Source organism: Zonotrichia albicollis, chromosome 31 (genome assembly GCF_047830755.1).
Source record: "Zonotrichia albicollis isolate bZonAlb1 chromosome 31, bZonAlb1.hap1, whole genome shotgun sequence".
Taxonomy (NCBI): domain Eukaryota; kingdom Metazoa; phylum Chordata; class Aves; order Passeriformes; family Passerellidae; genus Zonotrichia; species Zonotrichia albicollis.
The window spans coordinates 1,263,804-1,288,129 of NC_133849.1; the positions used below are offsets into that span (position 1 = coordinate 1,263,804).

At 52.5% G+C, this 24,326-nt stretch overlaps 1 protein-coding gene and 1 long non-coding RNA gene across 3 annotated transcripts; both read right to left on the bottom strand.

Annotated features, from left to right (window-relative positions):
* Positions 1–310: 310 nt before the first annotated feature.
* LOC141725867 (uncharacterized) lies at positions 311–8,273 on the bottom strand. 2 transcript variants are annotated; one of them, XM_074530028.1, is made up of 3 exons: positions 8,114–8,273; positions 894–1,666; positions 311–809 (listed from the first exon to the last, which is right to left on the bottom strand). In XM_074530028.1, the coding sequence occupies exons 2-3, from the start codon at positions 1,637–1,639 to the stop codon at positions 731–733; spliced, it is 825 nt and encodes a 274-aa protein (XP_074386129.1). In that variant the 5' UTR covers positions 1,640–1,666; positions 8,114–8,273; the 3' UTR covers positions 311–730. The 2 variants fall into 2 exon arrangements, with proteins under 2 accessions (XP_074386129.1, XP_074386128.1); XM_074530027.1 differs by having other exon boundaries at positions 311–1,666.
* Positions 8,274–13,071: 4,798 nt separating this feature from the next.
* LOC141725921 (uncharacterized) lies at positions 13,072–16,254 on the bottom strand. Its single transcript, XR_012577489.1, has 3 exons — positions 15,628–16,254; positions 14,753–14,870; positions 13,072–13,614 (listed from the first exon to the last, which is right to left on the bottom strand). It is a non-coding gene; the product is annotated as an uncharacterized LOC141725921 (long non-coding RNA).
* Positions 16,255–24,326: the final 8,072 nt, after the last annotated feature.

The following is a 24,326-nucleotide window of genomic DNA, read 5'->3' on the forward strand; positions in this document are numbered from 1 at the left end:
GGTGCTGCGGGTCTGCTCGGCAAGTGAGTCATCAGCCCTGCTCTCTCTGATTGGCTGATTCCCGTTCATCACATTCTCTGATTGGCTGAGGAGTGGCACAGAAGATGAGAGAAGGAAAGGGAGAGATCCCACCCAGAGCACCAGCATGGGGACAACAGAGCCAGCCTGGGCATAGGGACGGAATTTATTACCAACCAAATCACAGCAGCACTAGGAGAAGGGAAAGAAATCTCTCCAACACCTTCCCCCCACCCAATGGGGATCACCCAGAACAGGGGTTATTGACAATGGAGACATGGGGACATCCGAGTTTAGATCAGAAGCCAATTTTATTGAGTGTACCAGGGGTTTATATAGGGTTTCACTTCCATGGTAGTTATATGGGACTCTATTTTTGGTAACAATTTCCCATTGGTTACACATTCTTCATGACATCTTGTCATCTGGTAACATTATCTTATCAAAATCTCACATGTTGCTTGGTCACTTGCTGCCCAGGGAGCCTTTATCTGTGTCTGTTTTTCCCATACTTTCTGCTCGCTCAGACCTAAGATAACAGGCCCCTTTATCAATTCCTCTGTACTCTCTGTTGTATTCCCCATAAGGGGTCACCACAGATCTGCCCAACAACGGTCACTGGGGATCATCCAACAGGGATCCACCAATGGGGGATGGAACTGGAGCAGCACACAAAGCTCTTCCTGAACTCAGGGCACTCACAGGGCTTCCCTCAGTGGCGCCTCCGTTGGTGTTGGGTCAAGGCTGAGCTCCTGGAGAAGCTCTTCCCACACTCCCCACACTCGTAGGGCCTCTCCCCAGTGTGGATGCGCCGGTGGGTGGTGAGGGTGAAGTTGCGCTTGAAGCCTTTCCCGCAGTCAGGGCAGCGGAAGGGCCTCTCCTCGGTGTGAATCTGCTCATGTTTGACGAGATCGGAGCTGACGTGAAACTTCTTCCCACACTCAGGACACCCGTAGGGCCTCTCCCCGGTGTGGATGCGCTGGTGTGTTCTCAGGGTGGAGCTCCACCCAAAGCTCTTCCCACATTCCAAGCAGGTGTAGGGCTGTTCCCCTGTGTGGATCACCTGGTGCCTCATCAGAACAGAGGACTGCCTGAAACTCTTCCCACATTTCCCACATTCGTAGGGCTTTTCGCCAGTGTGGATCATTTGGTGCCGAATCAGTTGGGAGCTCTGGCTGAAACTCTTCCCACATTCCCCACACTCATAGGGCCGTTCCCCATTGCGGATCCTCTGGTGCCGGATCAGGTCAGAGCAGTCTCTGAAGCTCTTCCCACACTCCCCACACTCAAAGGGCCCTTCTCCAGTGTGGCTCTCCTGGTGCCGGATCAGGGTTGAGCTCCGGCTGAAACACTTCCCACATTCCCCACACTCGTAGGGCTTTTCCCCACTGTGGATCCTCTGGTGCTGGATCAGGTTGGAGTTCCACCTGAAGCCCTTCCCACATTCCAAGCACTTGTGGGGCTTCTCCCTGCCATGAGGCTTCTCCACCAGCTCTGAGCTCTGGCTGGATCTCTGGCCGCCTTCCTGCCTCAGGGGGGCTCTTTCCTCCCCACAGCTCCCTGGGCTGGGTTTGCAGCCCCTCCTCGTGCGAAATCTCCAGGGCTTTTCCTCCTCCTCCATCCACACGCGCCCTGGGAATGAAAAATCCTGGTTTGGGGAAAAAAAACAAGATGAGAGTGCCTTGGGCTGGTGGTTCCTCTATGCCCGAGTCATTAGGAACCTTTTCTCTGTAAGAACCTCCGAAACACCATGATTCAGCACAAAAATACTGCAATCTTCAAGACATAGATAAAAAACTCCACAAACATCAAGATTCAGCCAAAACCACCTCCAAAATACAAAGATTCAGAACCCACAAAAAAACTGTAACACTGACATATTAGCCCAATCAAGCTCAGAAACACCAAGATTCAGCCCCCGTGAAAAACATGGATCCTCCTCCCCAGATATCGGCTGCATGTGAGGGGGCAACACTCCGAGAGCTGGGGCTAGAGGCTGCAGATACAGGGAGAGGTGGAACCTTGCAGTGCTTCCTGTTTCTGCTCTTCCTCCTGTGTCTCCACTCTTCCTCACACTCCTCTTCCTCCTGCTATTCCTCCTTCTCCTGCACAATCCCACCTTCTCCTCCCACATGCATCGTTTGACCATTTTGTTCCTCAACCCTGCTTCTCCTTCCCTTCTCCTCCTGCCCCAGGCCCAGCTCCCACTGCCGGCTCCCTCTTCCCCCCAAACCCACAGCATCCCCCGGCAGGGGCAGGGATGGAGCTGGGCCAGGTCGGGCTGGGGCAGCGCTGGGCTCTCGGCCGCTCCCGCCCGCACTCGGTCCCCACTGCAGCCGCTGCCGCCAGGACAGCGCGGGGGGGCCCGGCCTTGGCGCTGCCCCACTCCACCTCCCCAACTCCCCCTCGCATTTCGACAACAGGGCAAGGATGGTGTTGGTGTGCTGCAAAGGGATTGGGTGAAGGGGAGTGTGCAGCAATACGGTTAAGGCAAGAAGTCGCAGGAGGAATCTATGTGGTAAGAAAAAGAAAAGAGGAGAAAGAGAAAAATAGTGAGGATTTGGATGTTTTTCAGCAGGGTCTAAGCCGCAAAACTTGACAGCTGATCAATTGTATCCCTGGTTTCCAGGAGAGGAAAACAAGGAGGTCAGGGTTTCAGGCGGTTTCTCTGTGGGGGGCAGCGGCAGCACCGGGCGCAGAGCTGCGGCACCGGGAGCACGGGCTGGGGGCCTGTGGGGAGCTGCGGGGCCGGGCCGGGGCTGTGGGGCAGCCGGGGCTCAGCGCCGGGCACTGCCTGACCCCACCAGCCCCGGGCAGGGCCGGCAGCGGCCCCCGGCCCCCAGGAGGCTGCGGGACGCCCCGGCCGCTGCCCGGCCCCGTGCAGCTGCCGGCCCTGCCCGCCGGGGGGCGCCTTTGGACACCGCAGCAGGACAGGGAGCGGCTCTGGGCTACGGGCTGGGGAGGGCACCCTGAGCACAGGGAGGAGGAGCAAGGAACACCTGGGAAATGTCGATTATAAGGGACGGATCAAGATATTCTTTGGGTCGCTGGAAAACAAATGATTTTGCAGAAAGCTCAGCAGCTGTCAGAGGATGAGAACCCACAGGCACTGAGGGGGCTGCAGGAGGGGCACAAGAAGGCCCTGCAGCACTTGGGCACAAAGGCACAGCAGGTGAATGCAAGAAGGGAGCAGCAAAAGGCCAAGCTGAAGGCAAAGGCCAGGGCACAGTTCCTACAGCCCCTGAGGGATCAAGCCCAGGGCCCAAGGGGGCCCCAGCACCCAGGGCATGGCTCGGCCACAAGCACCTGGCACAGGCATTGCCCTCCTCGGCAGGGGAGAGCCCACCCAAACAGCCCCTGGCAAGGAACCAGGGCTCCAGCTGCAGGGCACAAGGACACTGCAAGCACAGACAGCAGCACCCTCAGCACCAGCAAGTCCACCCCTTGATGGACATGGATTGCCAGGGCTGTCACAGCTCCTATCACACCAGGGACCCTCCACACTGGAGCCCTTGAGAACATTCAGGGTGGGTCTGCACTGAGAGGAGGCCTTTCCTGATGGACACAGGGGCCTCTCAATCCACCCTGAATCTCAGACCTAATGGGCAAAACAGTAAAGGAATATTTTAATTTTTAAGGGAATGAGTGGGAAAGATGAGCAGGTATGATTTGTTCAACCACTATTAGAAGCTGTGGGGGATAGGTTTGAAATAAATTAATTTTTTTTTTCCTCCAGTGATTGTAATTAACTAGGAAGGAATTTGAGAGCTGGATTTTAATACTGTAAAAGGGGATACAGAGGCTAGTTCTGTTCTACCTTTGTGCCAAAACCAGACAAGGCCTATGCTGAAGTGAACCCAGAAGTGTGGGAAGCCCCAGAAAAATACAGACAATTTGATATGGAGCCTCCCCAAATGACTTTGAAGCAACCAGGACAAGAAGTGTCTAAAATCAATACCCTGTTCCAAGAGAGGGAAGGACGGGCTCACAGCCTGGTACTGAGTCCCTGTTAAAGGCAGGGTTTTGGATCCAGGGATCTCTCCCTACAACACTCCTATCCTGCCAGTCAACAAACTGGATGGATGGACACAAGGAAAAATCACAGAATTTTCAAGTGTTAAAATGAAGATTAACTGAGGTGGCTGAGCTGGGCCTTCCAGACAGGGAAAAAGAATTTGCATTATAGGCAGATATTAAACAGGGTCATGCCAAATGAATTCTTGTGTTAAAATGTTTAACACAGTGGCCAGAGAGTGGCCTCAATGTCTGCAGAATTGTGCAGCCACAGCTTCCATAGGAACTGAGACCTGAAAACTGATGACAACAGTAAGATCTCCTACAGTTCAAGTCTGGCATCAAGATAAAACTTTGACAATCAAAAGAGCCTCTACATGGATGAGCAGGGCTCGGTTGTTACAGTATGAAACTTCTCCAATGGCACAGGAGGATTTAGAACTGAGGACAGGGCAAGGGTTTAACCCAGCCTCCTGTTTGAACAGCCTGGAGAGGGGCTGGCAGGGAACCCAGGACTGCATTCAAGGGACAGAGCTCCAGACCCAGGCTGGGACAGATTGATGATGGGACATTCCCTGGCCTGAGGGAGAAAATGTGTTTGTGAATGGCTCTGCAAGGGCAGCAGAAGGGAAAAGAGCTACAAGACAGGCTGTTATTAAGGAAGGGGAATCAGACACAGCGCAGGTCACCGCCCCATGCTCAGCTCAACCCGCGCAGCTGTGGGTGCCTGTGAGAGCCTGGCACTGAAATGCCCTGAGCAGGAAGGCTTCAATATCTTCTGCTGACATCATGGCACCTAACAGGGGGGCAAAAGCAATTCTCACTGCTTCAGCAATCACTGCATCAATTATACAGGTATTTTAAAAAAGAATAATTTCAAATTTAATTTATAAAAATAAATTATTTCTCTAATTGTGCTTCTTTTCCCTTTGCTTTGGGGAAAGGAGTCTTGAATTATTCTTTATAGGATGTGACAGCATTCAATAGAGATGAGCTTAACATGTTAATAGACTGGGAACAGCCCAACAGACACCCACAGAGATAACAACCAGCCACAAAACATCAACATTGCCCAGCAGCAAACAGCAACCAACAGCTACCCCAGGCACCTCCCACCCGCAGAGCTGGAGACACCTGGGCTGGAAAAGGCTGAGAAGGAAATCCAGGAGTGTGGACTGAATTCACATCAGAGGGGAAGAAATCCGGGTCCAACAGGAAACCAAATACTAAGAACAATGCAACTTCTAAACAATGAATATTAAACCAATGGATTTATATTGTGTCAGACTGTAGAAAGTTCAGGATAAATCTAGTAAAACTCACATGTTATGGAATGATTTTTCTCTACACAGCCTGGCTATAGGCGGATGAAATTATTTCTGTTGCACATCCTGGCCAGAATCAAGTAATGCCTTGATTATCTAACACTAAAAATATTGTTGGAGAGTTTTTGTTCTTCCTCCAGATTCAGTGCTAAGATTACAACATCAGAATGTTTTTTTCTTAACAATCTTACTTTAATATTGTCAGTTACATTTGGACCAAGGTTCTGAGAGCCAATTTTTATTCTTCAGGGAAGTAGCAGAAATTTTTATTGCGGAGGGAGGTTTTTGTGTATGCGTATGCATAGCCCTTAGTGATGGCAAAATTTTGTTATGGGTTCTTCCATATTCACTTTAGGCTGCCTTTTAAAACCTAGAAGAGCATTAAAGGTGACCGTTTACCTTGTAAACAGTTAACAGAATATTGTTTAAAAAAAGCAGAAAAATAAAAGCAGTGGAGGGGAGGGAACACATGAGATACCAGATTGCTGCACTGGAACACAAGGTTCAGTTTAAGACTGCTGGGGAAAGTGTGGACAATGTACCTGGGTCTCTTGCCTGGGGCAGGAATTGGGCTGATTCCCTCTGCCCCTCACCCCAAGCTCTGCCTGCTGGCACTGATGGAATTTGCACAGCTCAAGGCAGAGCCCAGGGGGCTCTGACCTTGCAACAGAAACCGTGAAGCTGCAAAAGGAAACAGCAAAAGGAAAATGTTGTGAAAACTTCACTAAAATAAGTGGGGGGGAATCATCCCTCTGCCCACTCCAATATGTGCTGTCACTGTCTATGTTATATAGGGTGTATCAGAGCACTGGGGATTTTTGCTGCCAAAAATTCAGGGAAATCGGTTGGGAATCCAAGGATTTGATGATTTAATTAGAGAAAAGTGGTCAATTGATGCAGCCCTGGCTCCTGAGGAAGGGCCCAAAAATGGGGAAAAGATGAACGGCCAGCAGAACAAATCCTGCAACACCATGGACCAGCCCCTGGGAACCCGAACCAATTCATATCAGGAGCCACAGAACCCATTTCTCATTTCAATGGCATCATTAGATTACAAGCTGCCCTTGCAATAATAACCAACCAGACAGCTCCAGCTCCTGACCTTCCTGCTGAGCAATGAACTGAAATGAGGAACACAACACTTAACCATAGGATGGGATCAGATCATCTGTTAGCAGAAAAAGGAGGAGTTTGTGGAAAATTTAAAGACTCAAACTGCTGTTGGCAAGGAGATGACAATGGAAAAGTGGTGAAACAGAAAACAAAGGAAATAAGACAGCAGCTCAGGCACCAATCCAAACGTGGAAGGAATGGGAATGGGACACATTTTCGTGGCTCCCTGGCAGACCATGGGTTAAACAATAGCTGTTTCTCCTCTTATGTGCTACAGTAACTCTCATCTTTGTACCACACGCCACACCTTGAGAGTGCAGCTCATTCAGTAGGTGAGCAAGGGGATTGTTATAGATGGGTAATATGACAATTGGCTCTTGGAATTAAGGGATGAATACTTTTTGTATGTTAAGAGAAGCTTTGCTGATGTATGGTTAAGTTATTTTTGTTTGTAATTTGGACAACCTCTGTTCTCCTCGTTGTCCCTATCCCCTCCTGTACCGTTGCCACTGGAGAGCCTCGGTTGTCAGGGTTGTCGGGGTCACATGGAGGGAGGGCGGGCACATGCGCCCCTTGCATAGGGCAGGCAGAAATGGGGAACACCGCACCTCCAATCGAGCTGCATGAAGTTCTCCATCAATGACGGCAAGGAAGAGTTGACTGGCATTTGGGAGGTGCCAGGGTTGACTGATGAGACACCAGCGTAGAAAAGGTGGAGCAGCCATTTAGTGGATGAGCATCTGGCAGATAGGCATGCTGGCAGCACTCTCCCTTTTACCTTATTCAGTCCTTTGTTTTGTTTGTTTCAGTTTAATAAAACTTTAAAATTTTAAAGTAAATGGTCATTTCTCACAGGTATGCAGGTGGCAGCCAGGCCTCCTGATCCAGAAATGCCCAGGAAATGACAGGGAATGAGGTAATTGAAAATAATACCTAAACGAAAGAGGACCCAGTTAGAAAAAACAAGTCAATGTGAGAATCTGCTTGGAGATGGGGCCAGTGACTTGTAGTAACGGGAGAAACCAGCAGTGTCAGAAAATGTTACTAATTAACACAGACTGCTGCTCAGACTAAGTGCCGCTGAAATCCTGAGCCTCGAGAAGAAAAAAGACTTAACAGAGCCACGAATATTGGATGTTATATGGGGGGGAGGGTTTGCATCGTAAGGGAGACATGCAAGTTCGCGCATCAGGAAGTCTGAACCTTCCAAGTATCTCAGCCAGTGGGCAGAGGGAGAGGGAGATGAGGATGGGGAAATATAAAGGAGCCTGCATTTAAGAGACACCTGAAGGAAATTGCCCAAGGCCTCTCCCTCTGCTCAGCAATAAAGTCACTTTTACAGGACTCCTCTGTCTCCTCTGGGCACAGAAACCTCCGGCCACGGCAATTTCCCCGCACAGCCCCGGGCACGGGGCAGCCCCCTCTGTCCCAGCCACAGCAACCGGGCCGAGCCAGCGCTGCTCTGGCAGCGGCTCCTGCCGAGGCAGCGGCCGCAAGGAGACCGCGGGCAGCCGCTCCCGCAGCGCCCTCACGCCAGCGGCAACACGGGCCGGACACGGCACAACGAACCCGCCTGAGACCCCTGCCGCCCCCGAGGCCCGCAGCCAGCCCCGAGCCCCCGCACAACCCAGCGCGGCTCCCACCTGCGCTGCGGCCGCCTCCGAGCTCCGCCGCCGCCTCACCGCGCTCCGGCCGCTGCCGCCGCTCCCGGCCCGCACACACGCACCGACAAGGGCGCCGCTGCCGAGCCGCGGCCGCCCTCAGCCCGCCACCGGGGCCCTGCTCCGCCCCGCTCCCACCAATCAGTGCGCCACAACCACGACTGACGGCACCACCGCCCAATCGCAGCCAGGGGCGGGCTCTGCACACGGCACAGCCCCGCCCCTCGCTCTCCGGGCCCCCTGGGCCGCGTGAGGGCGGAGGCGGAGCTGAGGGACAGCCTTAGAACGGGCCCGGGGGGATTGAGCTGAAAACACAAAGAAACTTCTCCGCAGCTCCTGCCACGGCATTCTCGGCACTGCGGCTCCGGTGGCTCCGGCTCAGCGGGAAGCCCTGGAGCCTCACTTCTCCTACCCCTAATTAGTGGCAGCAGTGCATCACTTTGATTTCCCTCAAAAAGGGAAAACTGCTCAAAACCTTTGTGGATAAGTGGGAGAGGGGAGAGATTTCTGACAGAGAACTTCAAAAACTCAGAGCAGGATAATGAGAAGTGAAGACCCTTAAATCCAGCTTTCCCCCACGCCTCCCTCCTTCCAGCTGCACCTCTTACCCCGGCAGTGCCACAGACAGGGAATGGGGCCGGGCTCTGTTCATGCCCCGGGGCTTCTCCCTCTGCCCAGGGACGGGAGTCGCTCCCCTGCTGCACCCTGGGCTCTCTCCCACCGGACACTTCTCCAGGAACTTCTCCGAGCTGAGTCCATCCCACGGGGCACAGCCCCCTCCAAGTGCTGCAGCGTGGGTCACTGTGCCCCGGGGTCAGTCCTGCCAGGACAGGCTGCTCCAGCGGGGCCCTCTGGCCACGGGGTCACAGCCTCCTCTCAGGCATCGCCGTGCTCAGCGTGGCTGCTCCGGGGGCTGCAGGGGGATCTCTGCATCCCCATGGATCTCTGCATCCGACACCGCCGTCTTTGGAGGTGCCAGGAATAGGCTGAGCTCTACCTGAAGCTCTTCTCACATTCCCCACACCCTTCCCAGCACAGGGAGGCTTTTTCCTCCTCACAGCTCCCCGGGCTGACAAGGAGAGACACGGAGAAGGGAAAAGGAAAAGGCAGAAGGAGAGGAGGGAACAAGGGAGGAAGGAGATGAGAAAGGAAGGTGGATGGATGTAGGACAGAATGAGGAGAAGAAGGAGGGCGGACAAGGAGAAGATGGGATTTGCCTCCATGGCAGAGGGAAGGGGAAGGAGATCCCCCCAGTCCAACCCTGGCAGGATGGCGTTGGCAGTGAGGCTGTCCTGCAGCGATGCTGGGCTGGGAGATGGAGCAGCAGAGAGGGGAAAGGGGCAGTGATTCCTCCTGCCCTGCCTGGCTGTCCCAGCCTGGAGCATCCTGGTGCTGCCGAGGCCCTTGGAGCGTCCGGCACTCCGGAGCCCGAAGCTCATGGCTGCTTTATAAAGCTGACAAAGTCGGCAGGATGGGTCTGGGTATGATCTGTAGCAAACTGGGTTTATTGGTACAGGAACAGGGCACAGAGCTGAACAGGGCCCAGGGACAAAGACACGGTGCAAGCTGAGGGCACAGGGGGTTTTTACATGGGGTAGTGAGGGTGGAGCTGAGGGTAAGGGTCCAATGGATATGGGGGAAAATGGTGCAGAGGAGGAGTTAAGGGTCGGGTCAGCTAATGGGGAAACAGTGGCAGAGGAATGCAGTAAATTAGGGCCAATGGAGGGACAGAGAGGGAGAACATTCTAGGGACTAAGCAGAGATGGGTAACATGGGTTGAACTAGGGTAATTAAGCCAACAGGCCAATGGGGTAACCTAACTTTACATAAATGAGCATGTGCCTGCAAAGATCTGTGGGAGAAGCAAGCTTCTCCCCATAACCTTGAAATCTATTCCTCCCTTTGGGGACCAGTCCTCCATGGGTGGGAGATTAAACTCTAATGGTAGGCCCATGGACCTCCACACCAATGCATTTTCCTTTTCTTTTTTCTTTCTCCATCCAGACAAACTTTATGATTGGCAGATCATGGCTTGGGAGAACAACAAGGGTGAGCGCCTTGGGTGTTGTGAGAAAGGAGCCTCACACTTCAGAATTTTTAGAATTTTAATAAGGGATATATAGAGACCCATTAATAACAGCACTGGTGCTTGGTGATGGCCTCAGGCACACCTGTTAACCACAGCAACTCTTCTTGTCTCCTTTTCCCCCTCCATTGGTCAAATACATATTCATAATGATTTTAGTAATTCAGACATTTCTTTTAACTTGTTTACATGTTCCAGGAATTCTTTAGGTTGGTTTGACCCCCGACTCGCCTTTTTAGAGTACGTGCAGGAATCGTGGATTGCTGTTTTGAGGGTTGTGTGTCACTCCCTCACAAGGGCCCCTGTTCTGTGGTTTCACAGGTGACAGTTATTGACAGTGGAAGGGTCAGGGGCAGGGGTCCTCATCACATCCCTTCCTTAAATGTTATCTGACCATGCAGACGGTTTTAGCTATTTCCACAGGTCCTTTAAATGAACATTAGCTATTTCACAAATATCTCTGAGTCATTCTCATTATTGTCAGTTAGTTACAAAAATAAAAGCAGTCGTTATTATTTCACAACTACAGCTACTTCTGCAAAAGTTAACATTATAATGGACAACATCTGGCATCCACTTTAATATTTTGCAAAAGCCAAACTATAATGTATGTTTTTCATACTATCCGCCAACTAAAATATCATCCATAAATGATGTTCTGAGGATATGAGCTACCCAGGGGCCAGGGCATTGGCCACAAAAAGCTGACAAATTATACTACAGCAAAAGCAGTTAAAAGTGATTACAAACTGTACTGCATCAAAATTGTTGTAATTAAGAATACTTTGCAGAAGTCAATACATAATAGCAAAAGCCAACACTACCCAGTTATTTATAACAAACCCAGGGCAGGTTTTTCCCTTGCATGGAGCACTTGGGCCTTCCCCGGGCCCCTTCTGCCCTCGTGCAGAGCCGCTGGCATTTTCCAGCACACCCAGTTTGTAACCAAGAGCCGGGTGCAGCCGAGAAGGCTCCAAGCGCCTCCTTCCAGGCTGACTCTGCAGGTGCCGAGGCTGCTCTGGGCTCTGCCAGGGCTCTGCTGGGGCTCAGCTCTGGGCCAGGCTGGGCCCGCTCTCCCCTCACATTGCTCCGGGCAGCTGAGGCACAGCGGGAGGAGGAAGGGACACGGCAAGGCAGTTGAGGGTTAAGAGAGTTTTTATTCAAAAAACTGCCATAACAAACAGGCTGTCCTAAGAACCATAACAAACAGGCAATCCTAACTACCCTAACCAACTAACAGTGCTAACTACCATAAACAACTAGCAGTGCTAACTACCATAACTAACTAGTTGACCTAACTACTGTAACAAGAAGCTGCCCTCAAGTGCTTCATCTCCTCCGCTGCTCCCTCAGTTGCTTCGCTGCAGTGATGAGAGGTGTCAGGCTGGAGAGAGGCTTGGCTGATGATAAAAATGGGTGCTGTCCAAAGGATAAAAAGGAAAGAAATGAACTGTTACTTTCCAGAGTCAAGTTCCTCACAGGCTCTGTTGCAACAGGAGAAAGGGAAATGCTTTGAAACTCAGGAGAGGGAAGCAGGCTCAGATTGGATCTAAGGAAGAGTTTTTTAACCAGCAGAATGGGGAAACACTGACAGAAGGTGCCCAGAGATGTGGGAGGTGCCTCCTCCCTGGAAACATCCAAGCTCAGGTCAGGCAGGGCTCTGGGCCCCCTGAGCTGCCTGAAGATGTCCCTGCTCGCTGTGGGGCACCAGGCCCAGATGAGCTCCAAAGGAGCCTGCCAAGCCACAGCAGGCGAGGATTCTGCTTGCTCTGTGTGTGGAACGCAGCCAGACTGGAGACTGTCGGAGGGGGCCCCACAAGAAAAGCCCTCCCTGGCGCTGCTGCTTCCCCTGCAGCCCCTGGCCCTCACCTGCAGCAGCTCCTGGGCGGCCCAGCGCCGCTCCTCGTCCGTCTCCAGGCTGCACTCGATGAAGTCCCGCAGCAGAGCCGACAGGCGCCGGGGCTCCTGCAGCTGCGGGGTCCCGTTCTGCCGGATCAGAGCGCGAGCCTGCAGGGAAAGCAAACTCAGCGCTCTGCCAGCTCCCTTCACACCCACACGGGCTCACATCCACCCCGGGCCTCAGCCCCAGCTCCAGGGGCACTTTCCTCCCTGCCACAGATGCTGCTCAGAGCTCATTTTGCTATGCCAGCCAAAAAACCGCAAACCCTGGGCCTGCCACAGCCACTGCAACATCCAAATGATCTCGCCTTGAGAGCCAGTTCCATTGGCTGACTCTGTTAGTAGGAACCTTCATCAGAAATATTGTGTTATTTCAGAGGATTCTTACATCAAGTGCATCTCTGCAGTGCCACTGACACTCAAGTAAATTCATTCCTGATGCCCCATCCCAGAAACTGCCAGGCAAGAAACAGGAGGTTTGTGATGCTGAAAGCTCAGGCTTGGTGACACAGAGAAAGTAGCTTGGACTAGGAAAGAAATATGTTGGACTATGGGGATGTTAAACAATCATCTTCATGTTTTCAACAAGTTTCCCAGTGAGAAGAATCAGGGGAGAAATCATCTCGCAAAACCTCTTTTAGAAACTCCTGCAGAAAACTTGTTGGGTTTGGGGGCGGGATGTGGGGCTGGTGTGCAGTTTTCTTGCAAGGTAACATTAGAGCTGATGCACTTGCTTCACATTTTCAGGTCATCCTCACAGCCACAAGAGCTGCAACAACATAAATCCCAAAGCAAATTGTTGCTAGAGATTGCAGAATCTTTGTCTGTGTTGAAGATGGAGTGCTCTGGGCATTCCCTTCCCATGTGCAGAAACCTCCAGCTGCTGCTCCCAGTGCAGGGTCCCCCTGTGCTCACAGGGCTCTGCAGCCCCTGGAGAATTTGCCTCTTACCATGGCCCCCGTTTCCCTGAAGTAAGGAGGTTCTCCTTCCACCATCTCGATGGTCACAATGCCAAAGGCCCAGATGTCCACCTTGGGGCCATAAGGAGATCTGGTCACAACTTCTGGGGCCATCCAGTGAGCAGTGCCCACCATGGAGCTGCACTGGTCCTGCTCAGGGCTGAGCTGAGCGCAGAGGCCAAAATCAGCTGAGGACAGAAACAAACCCTGTCAAAGGCAGCTGCAATGAGGAAACCAAGCACAAAGAAGGGCCATAGGCAGAGCAAAGGCACTGCTGGCAGCCTGCTCCTCTCCTGAGCTCTCTGCAGGGGCAGCCGCTCTCAGCTGGCAGCAGGGGCCGGGCAGTGCCCCCAGCAGCCCTTGTGGGGCTCTGGCCCTCCCTGGGAAGCAGCCCCACACCCGCAGCCCGGGAGCGCCGTGCCTGGCCAGGAACACCCACCCAGCCTGACAGAGCCGTCCATGCCCAGGAGGATGTTGGAGCTCTTCAGATCCCTGTGGATCACCCGGTTGGAATGGAGGAAATCCAGGCCCTGCAGACACTGAGAGAGAACAATGTGGTAAATGAGTATGATTCATGCTGATAAAATTGAAACAGTAATCGATATTGATACAGTAATTTATATTTGGAAATAGTAAAACAGTTAAAAGTTGTAATGCCAAAGAAGAAAGGGAGAGGAAGGGCTCCACCCCCTTCTCCTGGCAGATGTTCAAGGATAGGAGGAAAAAGCAAGAGATAACAGTTACTAAAAATTAAGAGTGAAGGGAAAATCTGCTTGGGTCCCAGGAAAATGCCCACTATAAGAGATTTATTGCTTTGATGCTCAATCATAGTAATATGTTAATTTTGGCTTACATTATACTGGCTTGGTGCACAGGTGTAACCCAAAGGGAAATTAAAGGACAAAGACAAAGAGGAGAGGTCTTCATCCAAAACGACCCCCAAAGACTTGTGCGACCACCAAACCGAGTGGTGAAGCGTGCACGGTAAAGGTGGTGATGAGGGCAGAGGTAAAAATGTGATGAATCGAAAATGGGAGGAGATGACATGGACACATGACATATAAGGGGGGAATCTTCACTTGGCAAGCTCGCACGTGAGGTGGCAAGGGCCCAAAACCCTGCACTCCGTACCCCGCGGTTATCTTTTGCTTATGCGCTATTATTTGAACCAAATGATCCCTTATTTTTAATCATATTATATTGTCAATATATATTTTCTAAACTATTAAAATTGCTGCTATCTCAAATATTGTTTGTTTTTTTCTATGATGAGATAATTGGGCAAACATAACAACAAGAAACACGAGGGCAAAAACCAATGGCAGGAATATATCACACAAGGAAGGACAGTTCAGAATTGTGCCAGCAGCAGCTTTGCTGTGACAGGCCAGGAGTGCAGTGCACACAAGCTCCAGGCAAACGGTTCAAGGCAAAGCTGAGAACAGCAAATCTCAAATCCAAACCAGACAGAGAGTACCACAACAGCAGGAGAGAGAACAAGAACAGAGTAGAAGTGCAGTGATGCTGGCAGGCCGTTCACTGCAGAGGCTCTTTCTTCCCCAGCTCATAAAAACAACACAGAAACAAAGCCCTGAGCATGGAGCCTCTCCTGTTCTCACGCCCTGTTTGGAAGGACCATCATGTCCCAGCCATGGAGTGACAAGCAGGATCCCTCACCTCCCGACTGACAGCTGCCATCTCTCCTTCAGCCATGCGTGTCTGTCTGACAACGTCCTGCAAAGTTCCTCCATCCATATATTCCATCACCAGCCAGAGATCTCCATCAACAAGGAAGCTGGAAGAGGAAAACAATGGCATGGAGATGAAAGTGCAGAGCTCAATTGCCCCATGGAAAAGCCTGGAGTGGAGTTTTGATTCCAGGTCACTTGTCAATGAGGACAGAATCAGATGGAGAGACATTCCTGCCAGGCTGCACAGCCCTTGGAATCTGCATAGTCTAAAGGAGAAGGAGACACCTGTGAGAAAGGCGAGGCCTTAGATGGCAAGCAGGTGAAAAATGCAGTTTAGCAACAGCCCAGATCCATGCGGAACCACAACCCTTGGCCCCAGCTGGTTGAGCATCTGAACTCATCAGTTCCACCATTCCCTGCAGAACAAGGCAACACAACTGCCAGGATTATCCAGGGGAGGAGGCCGTGCAGCACTTGGGACAAAAGCAGTCAGAAAACCTTTCAGAAAGTCCCGTGACAAACAGGCAAGGCCAGTGAAAAATGGGCAAATGAGGCATTTCTGGAAACAAGAACCTGATCTTCCTGGCATCTGTAGCAATGGAAAAGGGCTGGGAAGAAGAAGCCAAGGGAAATAATTTCTGCTGTGGTTCATCAGACTTGCTGGGAGACACAGCAAACGGGGAGGAACTTGAAGGAAAAACCAAAGCAAAGCAACAAAAGCACTTGGAGGGAGTGAACTGCCAGGCTGTTGTTTTGGGAAGATGTGGCTGGGTCAGGCATTTTCAAAACAGGCTACGGACTCCGGATGCCAAAAAATGTTAACGCAGGGCCCAGGCACAGGATAAGAGCTGAAGCACTCACCTGTCCAGAAATTTGACAATGTTGGGGTTCTTCTTGTCCTTCAGGAGCAGGATCTCATTCACAGCTCGTTCCCTGTTCTGCCCTCTGAGACTCATTTTCTTTATGGCCACCTGAAGGGACATTGCAGCCTTTAACTGCAGGGGTCTGTGCCAGGAGGCCACAGCAAACACGGAGCGAGTCTTTGTGGAGCGACGGAGCTGGGCTGGGCCCAACTGCCTTGGGATGGGACACCAGAGCTCAGCAAGGGCCATTGCCACAGCCCATTGCTCTGCCAGCTGGGGGCTGCTTACAGGACACACGGCCAGAGACATTTGGCCTTGCAAGCTCTGCAGAAATGGTCCCTCAGCTGTCAGCCTCAAAGCTCTAACAACATTCTCTGCACCTACAGTCCCCTCAAATGGCCTCAACATTCTCATTATTATTACTATTCAAACACATGTTGCAAGCAGGAGGTAATTCTGGTTCTGTGAAAACAGAGCAAAACAGCCAGGAACCCTTTAGCAATTCTATGGGATTTGCTCATGATTTCAGATCCAACTGCTCTGTATTGGATTGCACAACAAAGCAAACACGCACATCCATTGCTCAGGTGATGCCTCTCACAGGCTGTCACTGACACCAGACCCAAACACAACTGCAGGATTTAGGAGAGAGCTTTGCTCTGGACACCCATCTTCTCATTTCTCTCCCTCTCCCTCTGTGAACAGCTGAAGTTGGACTAATACCCCAAACTGAGCTCAAGCAGGAGCTCTCCCTAATTACGGCTTGAGGTTCCCTTTGAAAATGAAAGGCAGGATGGAAAAACTGCTAAATAATGTTCCTGTCTGAGGCTGGGATGAAGATTAATTGGGCCTCAGTCTCCAGCAGCTGATGCATTCACACTTTTAGATATGAAGATCAAGCCAGTGTGTCCTGCTCTGACAGACACCGCTGCCCTCCTTGCATTCCTTGGGCACTTGAGAAGGACCAAGTCTGTCCCAGCTGTGCTCTGCAGGCTGACACTGCTCTGCCTGCAGAGGAGCAGCCTGGGCAGGAAAGCTCTGCAGGCCCCCAGAGCTGCAGCCACAGCTCCCAGCAGAGGGGAAAGCCCTGCAGAGCTGCCGGCCGTGCTGGGCGTGTTGGCACTGACCTCTCCTCCAGTGGCCCTGTCGAGTCCTTTGTAAACGGCTCCGAAAGCCCTGGAGACAAAAGAGCAGAGAAGAAAGAAGCAGCGCTTTAGGCCCTGGCAGTGAAAGCCAGCCCAGACAGGAGATCTCTGCTGCCTGCAGCGTTCACAAACACCTGGGTGCATCGACCCTTCCAACAGTAGCACAGCAGCCACCAGCCCTCTGCCATGCAAGGTGTGCAAGAGAAAACTGAGACCCAACACGAAGGAACTGGGCTGGAGCAAATCCCAAATGTCCAGGCCGAATTGCTTTAGTTCCAAAGCTAGGAGGAGAAATGGGTGTCTAAAGAAGTGGAAAAGAATGCATTTCATCCTTTTCCATTTCCTGCCTAAGACCTACAGGATCCACAAGGGCCCTGCTATCAGGCAGGTGATGCATTTTCCCCCAGAGTGCATCAGCTCTGTGTCTGTTACTGAATGTATGGGGTCTGCTACCTGTGCTAGAATAGACCACTTATTAGTTCATCTCTGGTTTCTTTTTCTAAACCATTAGGTTGATAATCCTGACCAGTGGATATTTTTTGAAGCAAAATATTTGAAAGAAATCTTCTTGAGAACTGTTTTCTGACAGTCACCAGATGGTGAGTTGCTCTTTTAGGCAATCCAGTTCCAGGGACAGAAGATCTTCCAGGTCCTGCTCCTTGCTGCAGGCAGGACACTGCCAGCCTCAGGGGCCTTTGACGATGCCTTCTGACCACAGTTATCAATTCTGATCAGGACTGAGAGACAGCAGGATGGTAGCCCAGTGTCTGAAGGTGCTTTGGGATCTCCTGAGCTCTCACTTGATCCTGCACCAGCACAACCCCCAGCCCTGCTTGTGCAGAAGCAGCTGCCGTGCACTTACCCTTGGCCAATCTGCTCCACTTCCTGGTATTTCTCGTCAGGCTCCGCCTCGCTCACGGTGTTCCCTGAAAGAAAAAATGTGGAAGATGCTCCCTCCCAGAGTGAGAGCCTGCCTTGCAGCAGAGCCAGAACCAGCCCCACACAGCACTTGCTCGGGCACCCGGGGACAGAGCAGACGTACTCAGCTGCATCAGGCACCACTCCCCTCTCCCCTCTGGCTGCAGGGCTGTGCTGCTGTCAGAATGTTCAGCCCAGGATCCCACAGCGGAGGGAGCTTCATTGTCCTCTTCCCAAGCAGAGGGAGCTTCTCCATCCTCTTCCCAAAATGCTGCAGCTTCTCCATCCTCTTGCCAAAATGCTCCAGCTTCTCCATCCTCTTCCCAAAATGCTGCAGCTTCTCCATCATCTTTCCAAGCCAGGGGATGGTCACTGTCCACTTCCCATGCTGGGAGATGTTCACTCTCCTCTTCCCAAGACACAGGATGTCCTCCATCCTGTGGGAGGAGGATGGGAGATGGGAGATGTCCTCCATCCTCATTCCACACTGGGAGATTTCCTCCATCTTCATCCCACTCTGGGAGATGTCCTCCATCCTCATCGCACACTGCCAGTTGTCCGTTGTCCTCATCCCACTCCGTGGGAGCTTGGCCATTCTGGTCCCACACCAGGGCACATCCACCATCCTCGTCCCATGCCGGGAGATGTCCCCTGTCCTTGTCCCACCCCGCGGGAGCCTCGCCGTTGCATTCCCACACCGCGGGATGTTCGCCCTCGTCTCCCAGAGCAGCGGGAAGTTCACTGTCATCTCCCGGCACTGAGGGAAGTTCACCATCGTCCCCTGGAGCAGCGGGAAGCTCCCTGCTGTCTTCCTCCTCTTTGGCCTCCTCTTTGGAAGCACAGGGAGACCCAGGAGGTGCTGGTGCTGCTTTTGTGCCCTGTGGACAGACGGCAGCGTGAGGAACGGGAAGTTCTATCTCAGTTATCACCTTATTTATCCTCAGCTGCACATCCAGCTGCACTAAGCAGAAATTGGTTTCGGAGCTGTTCCAACTAACAGTGGGCTAAAGTCAACATTGCCACTTATTCTTGGGAATTCAATTTTCCACCATGGCTAAAGCCAGCAAACAATCCTCTGCCTGCAAAACCAGACCTGCAGCTCTTCAAAAGCTCTTCAGCAGAAAAGGAGAAAACTGATGGGAATTCCTTTGCTGTTGCTGCTGCAGGCACTGACAGGAACTTTCCTTCAGCCTCCCAGGCTGGCACTGGGCTGCCACATGCCAAGCTCACAACTTGCTGCACAATTCCAAACACCAAAGGTTCCTTTCCCACTCACCGAAGGAGGAGCTGCTCGGAATGTAGACATGAGGTGCCCTGAAACGGGAGACATGAACCAGATGCTGTTAGGAGAAAAACTGCCAGTGGTGGGAAATGCCACGGAGCAAGGCAACCCCGAGAGAGCATTTTGCTTTCACAGCATTCCTCCAGGAGCCACAGTCCCTTCCCACAGCAAGCAAGAGAACAGCACAAAATATTGGGCTGGGTCAGTTCTTGGCTGGAGCAGCAAAGGGAGGGAGTTCTAGGCTCTGCTGGCACAGACTCCTTGCTTGAGGGAACAGAACCCCCCAGGGCTCATTGCAGATGCCGTGCACGCCCCGCTGGCTGCAGACACCCCCTTTTCCAGCTGCAGCTGCTGGCAGGAGCTCTCCTAAAGCAATGGTGTCTTCATGGCAATTTGGTTCCAAAGTCAGCTCAGCTCCAGAGGAAGAACAGAAAGCACACAGCAAGCCCAAAGCCACAGATGCTGCAGCAAAGGAAAACCTTGACTTACGTGCCAAATGGGTTAAAAAATACCCTGAATAAGCCACAGAGTACACAGTGCAAACTGCAGCAGCCACGTGCTGCATCATTTTGCTGTGCTGCACACGTCTGCAGCCTGTAGCCCTGCAAGCACAGAAGGACACCCGTCAGGGCTGGGCTGGCTGCTGAGAATGCCTCGGGCAGGAGGATCCTCCGGCAGCGAGCCCAGAGCCACTCTGGGCACTGAGGCCTCCGTGTCCCACAGCAACGGGAACACCACGGGCACGTGGCGCTGTTCCTGTGACATCCCAGCAGCAGCTCACGCAGAAACCGCCTGGAAGGTTCTCCTGTGTCACAAAGGAGCACAAAGAACCCTCCCAGGGCACAGCCCATGGCCCGAAGGGTGCAAGAGGAACTCGGAAAATGCAGCAAACAAGGACACCCCACAGCCCAGCCTGAACACTGAGGAGGAACAAGGACGCACCAAACCAAAGGAAATGTGACCTTTAGTCACTGATACTTCTGACTAAAAGCAGCAAGCCTTGTTCCATCTGGGATCTTTGTTCTGGTTCTAAATGCTGGCAAGGTTCTCCACTCTAAATACACAGAAGGCAGGAACTGGGGAGGAGGTGGGATTAGGAATGAGGAGGAGGAGGAGGAGGGAGAGAGGAAAAGGAGGAGCAGGAAGAGCGGGAACAGGAGCAGGAACAGGAGGAACAGGAGGTTCCAGTGCCCCCTGTGGCCGCAGCCGCGGGACCATCGCCCCCAGCTCGTCCTGCAGGTGAGCGGGGAGGGGGAGCCCGTCCCAAATCTATCGGGGGGGTCCCTGAGAGGGTTTTTTTGTTGGGGTGTGTTTGGAGCTCACAGATTGTGGAATTAACCCCAAATATCATCTGGTGTCCCTGGGAGGTTTTTTTCTCTGTGTGTGTAGGTTTGGATCTTGCAGGACCCCAAAGCTGAGCCCCTTGGGGGATCTTTGGGGACCCACGTAGCCATTGCCCAGTATGGGCAGGGGAGGACATTGGTCCTGGGGACCCCCGGGAGAGCAGAGGAGGGGAAGCCCTGGGAGCCCCAGAGTGTGGAGAGCAGAGAGGGGCGATCCCAGAGCTGGGGGACCCCGGCAGACTGGAAAGGGGGGGAGCCTGGAGAGGAGGGACCCCTGGGATCCCTGGGATCTCAAAGCAGAGCATCAGGGTAGAAGGGAATCCATGGACCCCCAAAAGCCCCTGGATCATCCCTAAGCAGGACGCTGGAGAAGGGGGAGCCCCTGAAACCGTTGGGCTGAATCTTGATATTGTGGAGATTTTCATGGACACAAGACTCCTGCTGAGATCCAGAGATGGACCTGGCCAGGAGGAGCTTCTACTCCAAGGCACTCCCACCTTGGTTTCCCCCAAACCAGGGTTTGTCATTCTCAAGCTGTGGCTAAATGGAAGAGGTGGAAAAGCCCCAGAGATCCCACACGTGGAGGGGCTGCAAACCCAGCCCAGGGAGCTGTGGGGAGGAAAGAGCCCCCCTGAGTCAGGAAGGCGGCCAGAGATCCAGCCAGAGCTCAGAGCTGGTGGAGAAGCCTCATGGCAGGGAGGAAAGCTTATGTTTCCTTCTTGCTGGTTGGTGGAGACATTGCTGTGATCTTGTTGATGACATCAGTGGGAATCTGACGCCATCCATCTTGCCACTTTACTCCAGGAACTGGATCTTTTGGGCAGGTCCCTTGATTTTGCTCTTCTTGATGGTGAAGCTGGCTTCCAGCAGAATCTGGATGATCCTCTCTCCATTCTCAAACACTTCCATTGCTGTGTTCTCCCACACAATGATGTCATCGATGTACTACAAGTGCTCTGGAGCCTCACCCCTTTCTAGTGCAGTCTGGATCAGTCCATGGCAGATGGTGGGGCTGTGCTTCCACCCCTGGGGCAGTTGGTTCCAGGTGTACTGCATGCCCCGCCAGGTGGAAGCAAACTGAGGCCTGCATTCTGCTGCCAGAGGAATGGAGAAAAATGCATTGGCAATGCCAATGGTGGCATACCATTTCACTGCCCTGGACTCCAGCTCGTAGTGGAGTTCCAGCATGTCTGGCACAGCAGCGCTCAGTGGTGGAGTCACTTCATTCAAGCCATGATAGTCCACAGTCAATCTCCATTCTCTGTGAGACTTGCACACAGGCCAGATGGGGCTGTTGAAGGGTGAGTGGGTTTTGCTGAGCACCCCTTGGCTCTCCAGCTCACGGATCATTTTGTGGATGGGGATCATGGCATCCCAATTCGTCCAGGACTGCCAGCGGTGCACCGTCAAGGTGGCAGTTGGCACTCGCTCTTCCACCCTCAGAAGTCCTACTGCAGATGGATTTGTGATAGTCCAGGCAAAGTGTTCAATTGCTTAATGTTCTCTGTCTCTACAGCAGCTATGCCAAAAGCTCACTTGAGTCTTTCTGGGTCTTTGTAAAGCCATTCGGGAGGAAGTCTATGCCCAGAATACACGGGGCCTCTGGGCCGGTCACAATAGGATGTTTCTGCCACTCTTTCCCAGTCAGGCTCACCTCAGCTCCCAACGGGGTCAATTGCTGGGATCCCCCTGTCACCCCAGCAATGGAAACAGGTTCTGCCCCCACATATCCCGATGGTATCAGGGTACACTGCGCACCAGTATCAACTGAGGCATCACATTTTTGTGGCTTTGATGTGCCAGGCCATCAGATCCACACTGTCTAAAAGATCCAGTTTGGCTGTGCCTCTTCCTGGCTAGAGGCAGGGCCCCTCTAGTCCATGTTATTTCTTTCCTGGGCATACATGGTGGAGGTTCGTTCAAGGGGATCTGACAGATCATACTCAGCAGCTTGGTCATGGGAGGTTGAGGCTTCCTTCACTTTACTGGAGTTCCCTCGATTAGTGTTTCCCTCCTTGAATTGACGCACCCGTGCTGCCAGGACAGAAGTGGGTTTTCCATCCCACCTTCCCATGTCTTCCCCATGGTCACGCAGGGAGAAGCACAAGTCAGCCCCTGGCGGGTACCCTCTCTGTCTAGCTGGGGAACATTGGGCTCTGACTTTGGGGCCTGTGACTTGCACTGGTGCCATATGGGAACTGTTGCTCCTCACTGTGACGGTGTTCACAGAGGTCCCAGAATGAGGGAAGAGATGAGAATGTTGGCTCCATGTTTCAGAAGGTTTGATTTATTATTTTATGATATATATTATGTTAAAACTATACTAAAAGAATAGAAGAAAGGATTTCATCAGAAGGCTAGCTAAGAATAGAAAAAGAATGAGTAACAAAGGCTTGTGACTGACCAAGACAGTCCAGACAGCTGGACTGTGATTGGCCATTAATTAGAAACAACAACATGAGACCAGTCACAGATCCAGCTGGTAATTCCACAGCAGCAGATAATTATTGTTTGCATTTTGTTCCTAAGGCCTCTTGGCTTCTCAGGAGGAAAAAATCCTAAGGAAAGGATTTTTCATAAAATATGTCTGTGACACCTCACCTCTTCCCTCATCTCCTCTTTGAGATTTTTAATCACAGCAGAGACATGAGCCAGCATTGGGCCATTGATCATACTCTCATAATTTCTAAGCTTGTTGGCAACAGAGCCCACTGTCTCTCGGTTGGTGTCGGCATTAATCGTTGCAATAAAGGTGGTGTATTGAGATGGCCCCAGATTTGCTAGACTCCACAACATTTGCCCTGTGCATCTGACCTTGTTGGGGTCATTATCATGCTGTCCATCCCTCCCAAAGAGTACCTCCAATACTGCCACATCTCTCAGCTGTTGGATGCCTTCCTCAAGGGTCTTCCAGCACATTCTATGGTGGTGCTCCTGCATGCTCTCCCTGTGGACAAACCTCTCTCTGGCACTCATTAAAAGCCGCTCCTAGAGGGAAAGGGACCCTGGCTCCCTTACAAAAATCTGATTGATACCTGAGTCCTGGGTCAAGGGTCGCAAATTCCTTGCCTCACCACCACGTAGTACAGGACACCTGTACTTATAAGGTCCCAGACCCAAAGTAGCCAGGTTGTGTAAGTCTCACATCCCCATCATACAATGCCTTTGTGCAGATTTTAGAGATTTTCGTACATCAGGGACTCGGTGACGATCTCAACCTCTGGATCTCCTGAGGGTTGTGAGGGCTTTCCCTTATCTGGGTGCTCTGCTTTCATCTTAGATCTCCTTGTTTCTACAGGGGCAACTGCTGCTGGCTGTGACTGCCTTTGCAGTTCAGCAGGAACCCGGACAGTTGTAACATCTGTGGGTTGCATTGCTGCACTATTAGACTCTCCCTCTTTGAGGCACTGGGAGGGCTTCTCATGAGCTTGAGAAATGTGCTCCTTCAGCATCTGGTTCATCTCGCGTATCTCTCCCTCACCAGAACCCCCATCCAATCTGGGTAGTTTATGGCTGAGATGGGCTGTGGGGCAGGGTCAGGCTCTGGGGCAGCATCCGTTGTCTTTGGGGTAGGTGTCAGGGTGGTGCAGGATCCCCGAAAAAGGGGGGGCAGGGGGCTCCCAGAACTCTGACGGGGCTGTACGGGAGTCCCAGTCCCAGATAACGGGGTGTAGGGGAATCCCAGTTCCGGAAATGGAGATTCAGGGGTGTCCCAGTGCCCAGGAATGGGGGTTCAGGGGGGTTCCCGGCGGGTTCGTTGCGCCGTGTCCGGCCCGTGTTGCCGCTGGCGTGAGGGCGCTGCGGGAGCGGCTGCCCGCGGTCTCCTTGCGGCCGCTGCCTCGGCAGAAGCCGCTGCCGGAGCAGCGCTGGCTCAGCCCGGTTCCTTTGGCTGGGACAGAGGGCCCTGCCCCGTGCCCGGAGACTGCCCTGGGGCTGCCTCCGAGCTCCGCCGCCGCCTCACCAGGCTCCGGTAATGGCGGCTCTGCCGAGCCAAGGCCGCCCTCAGGGC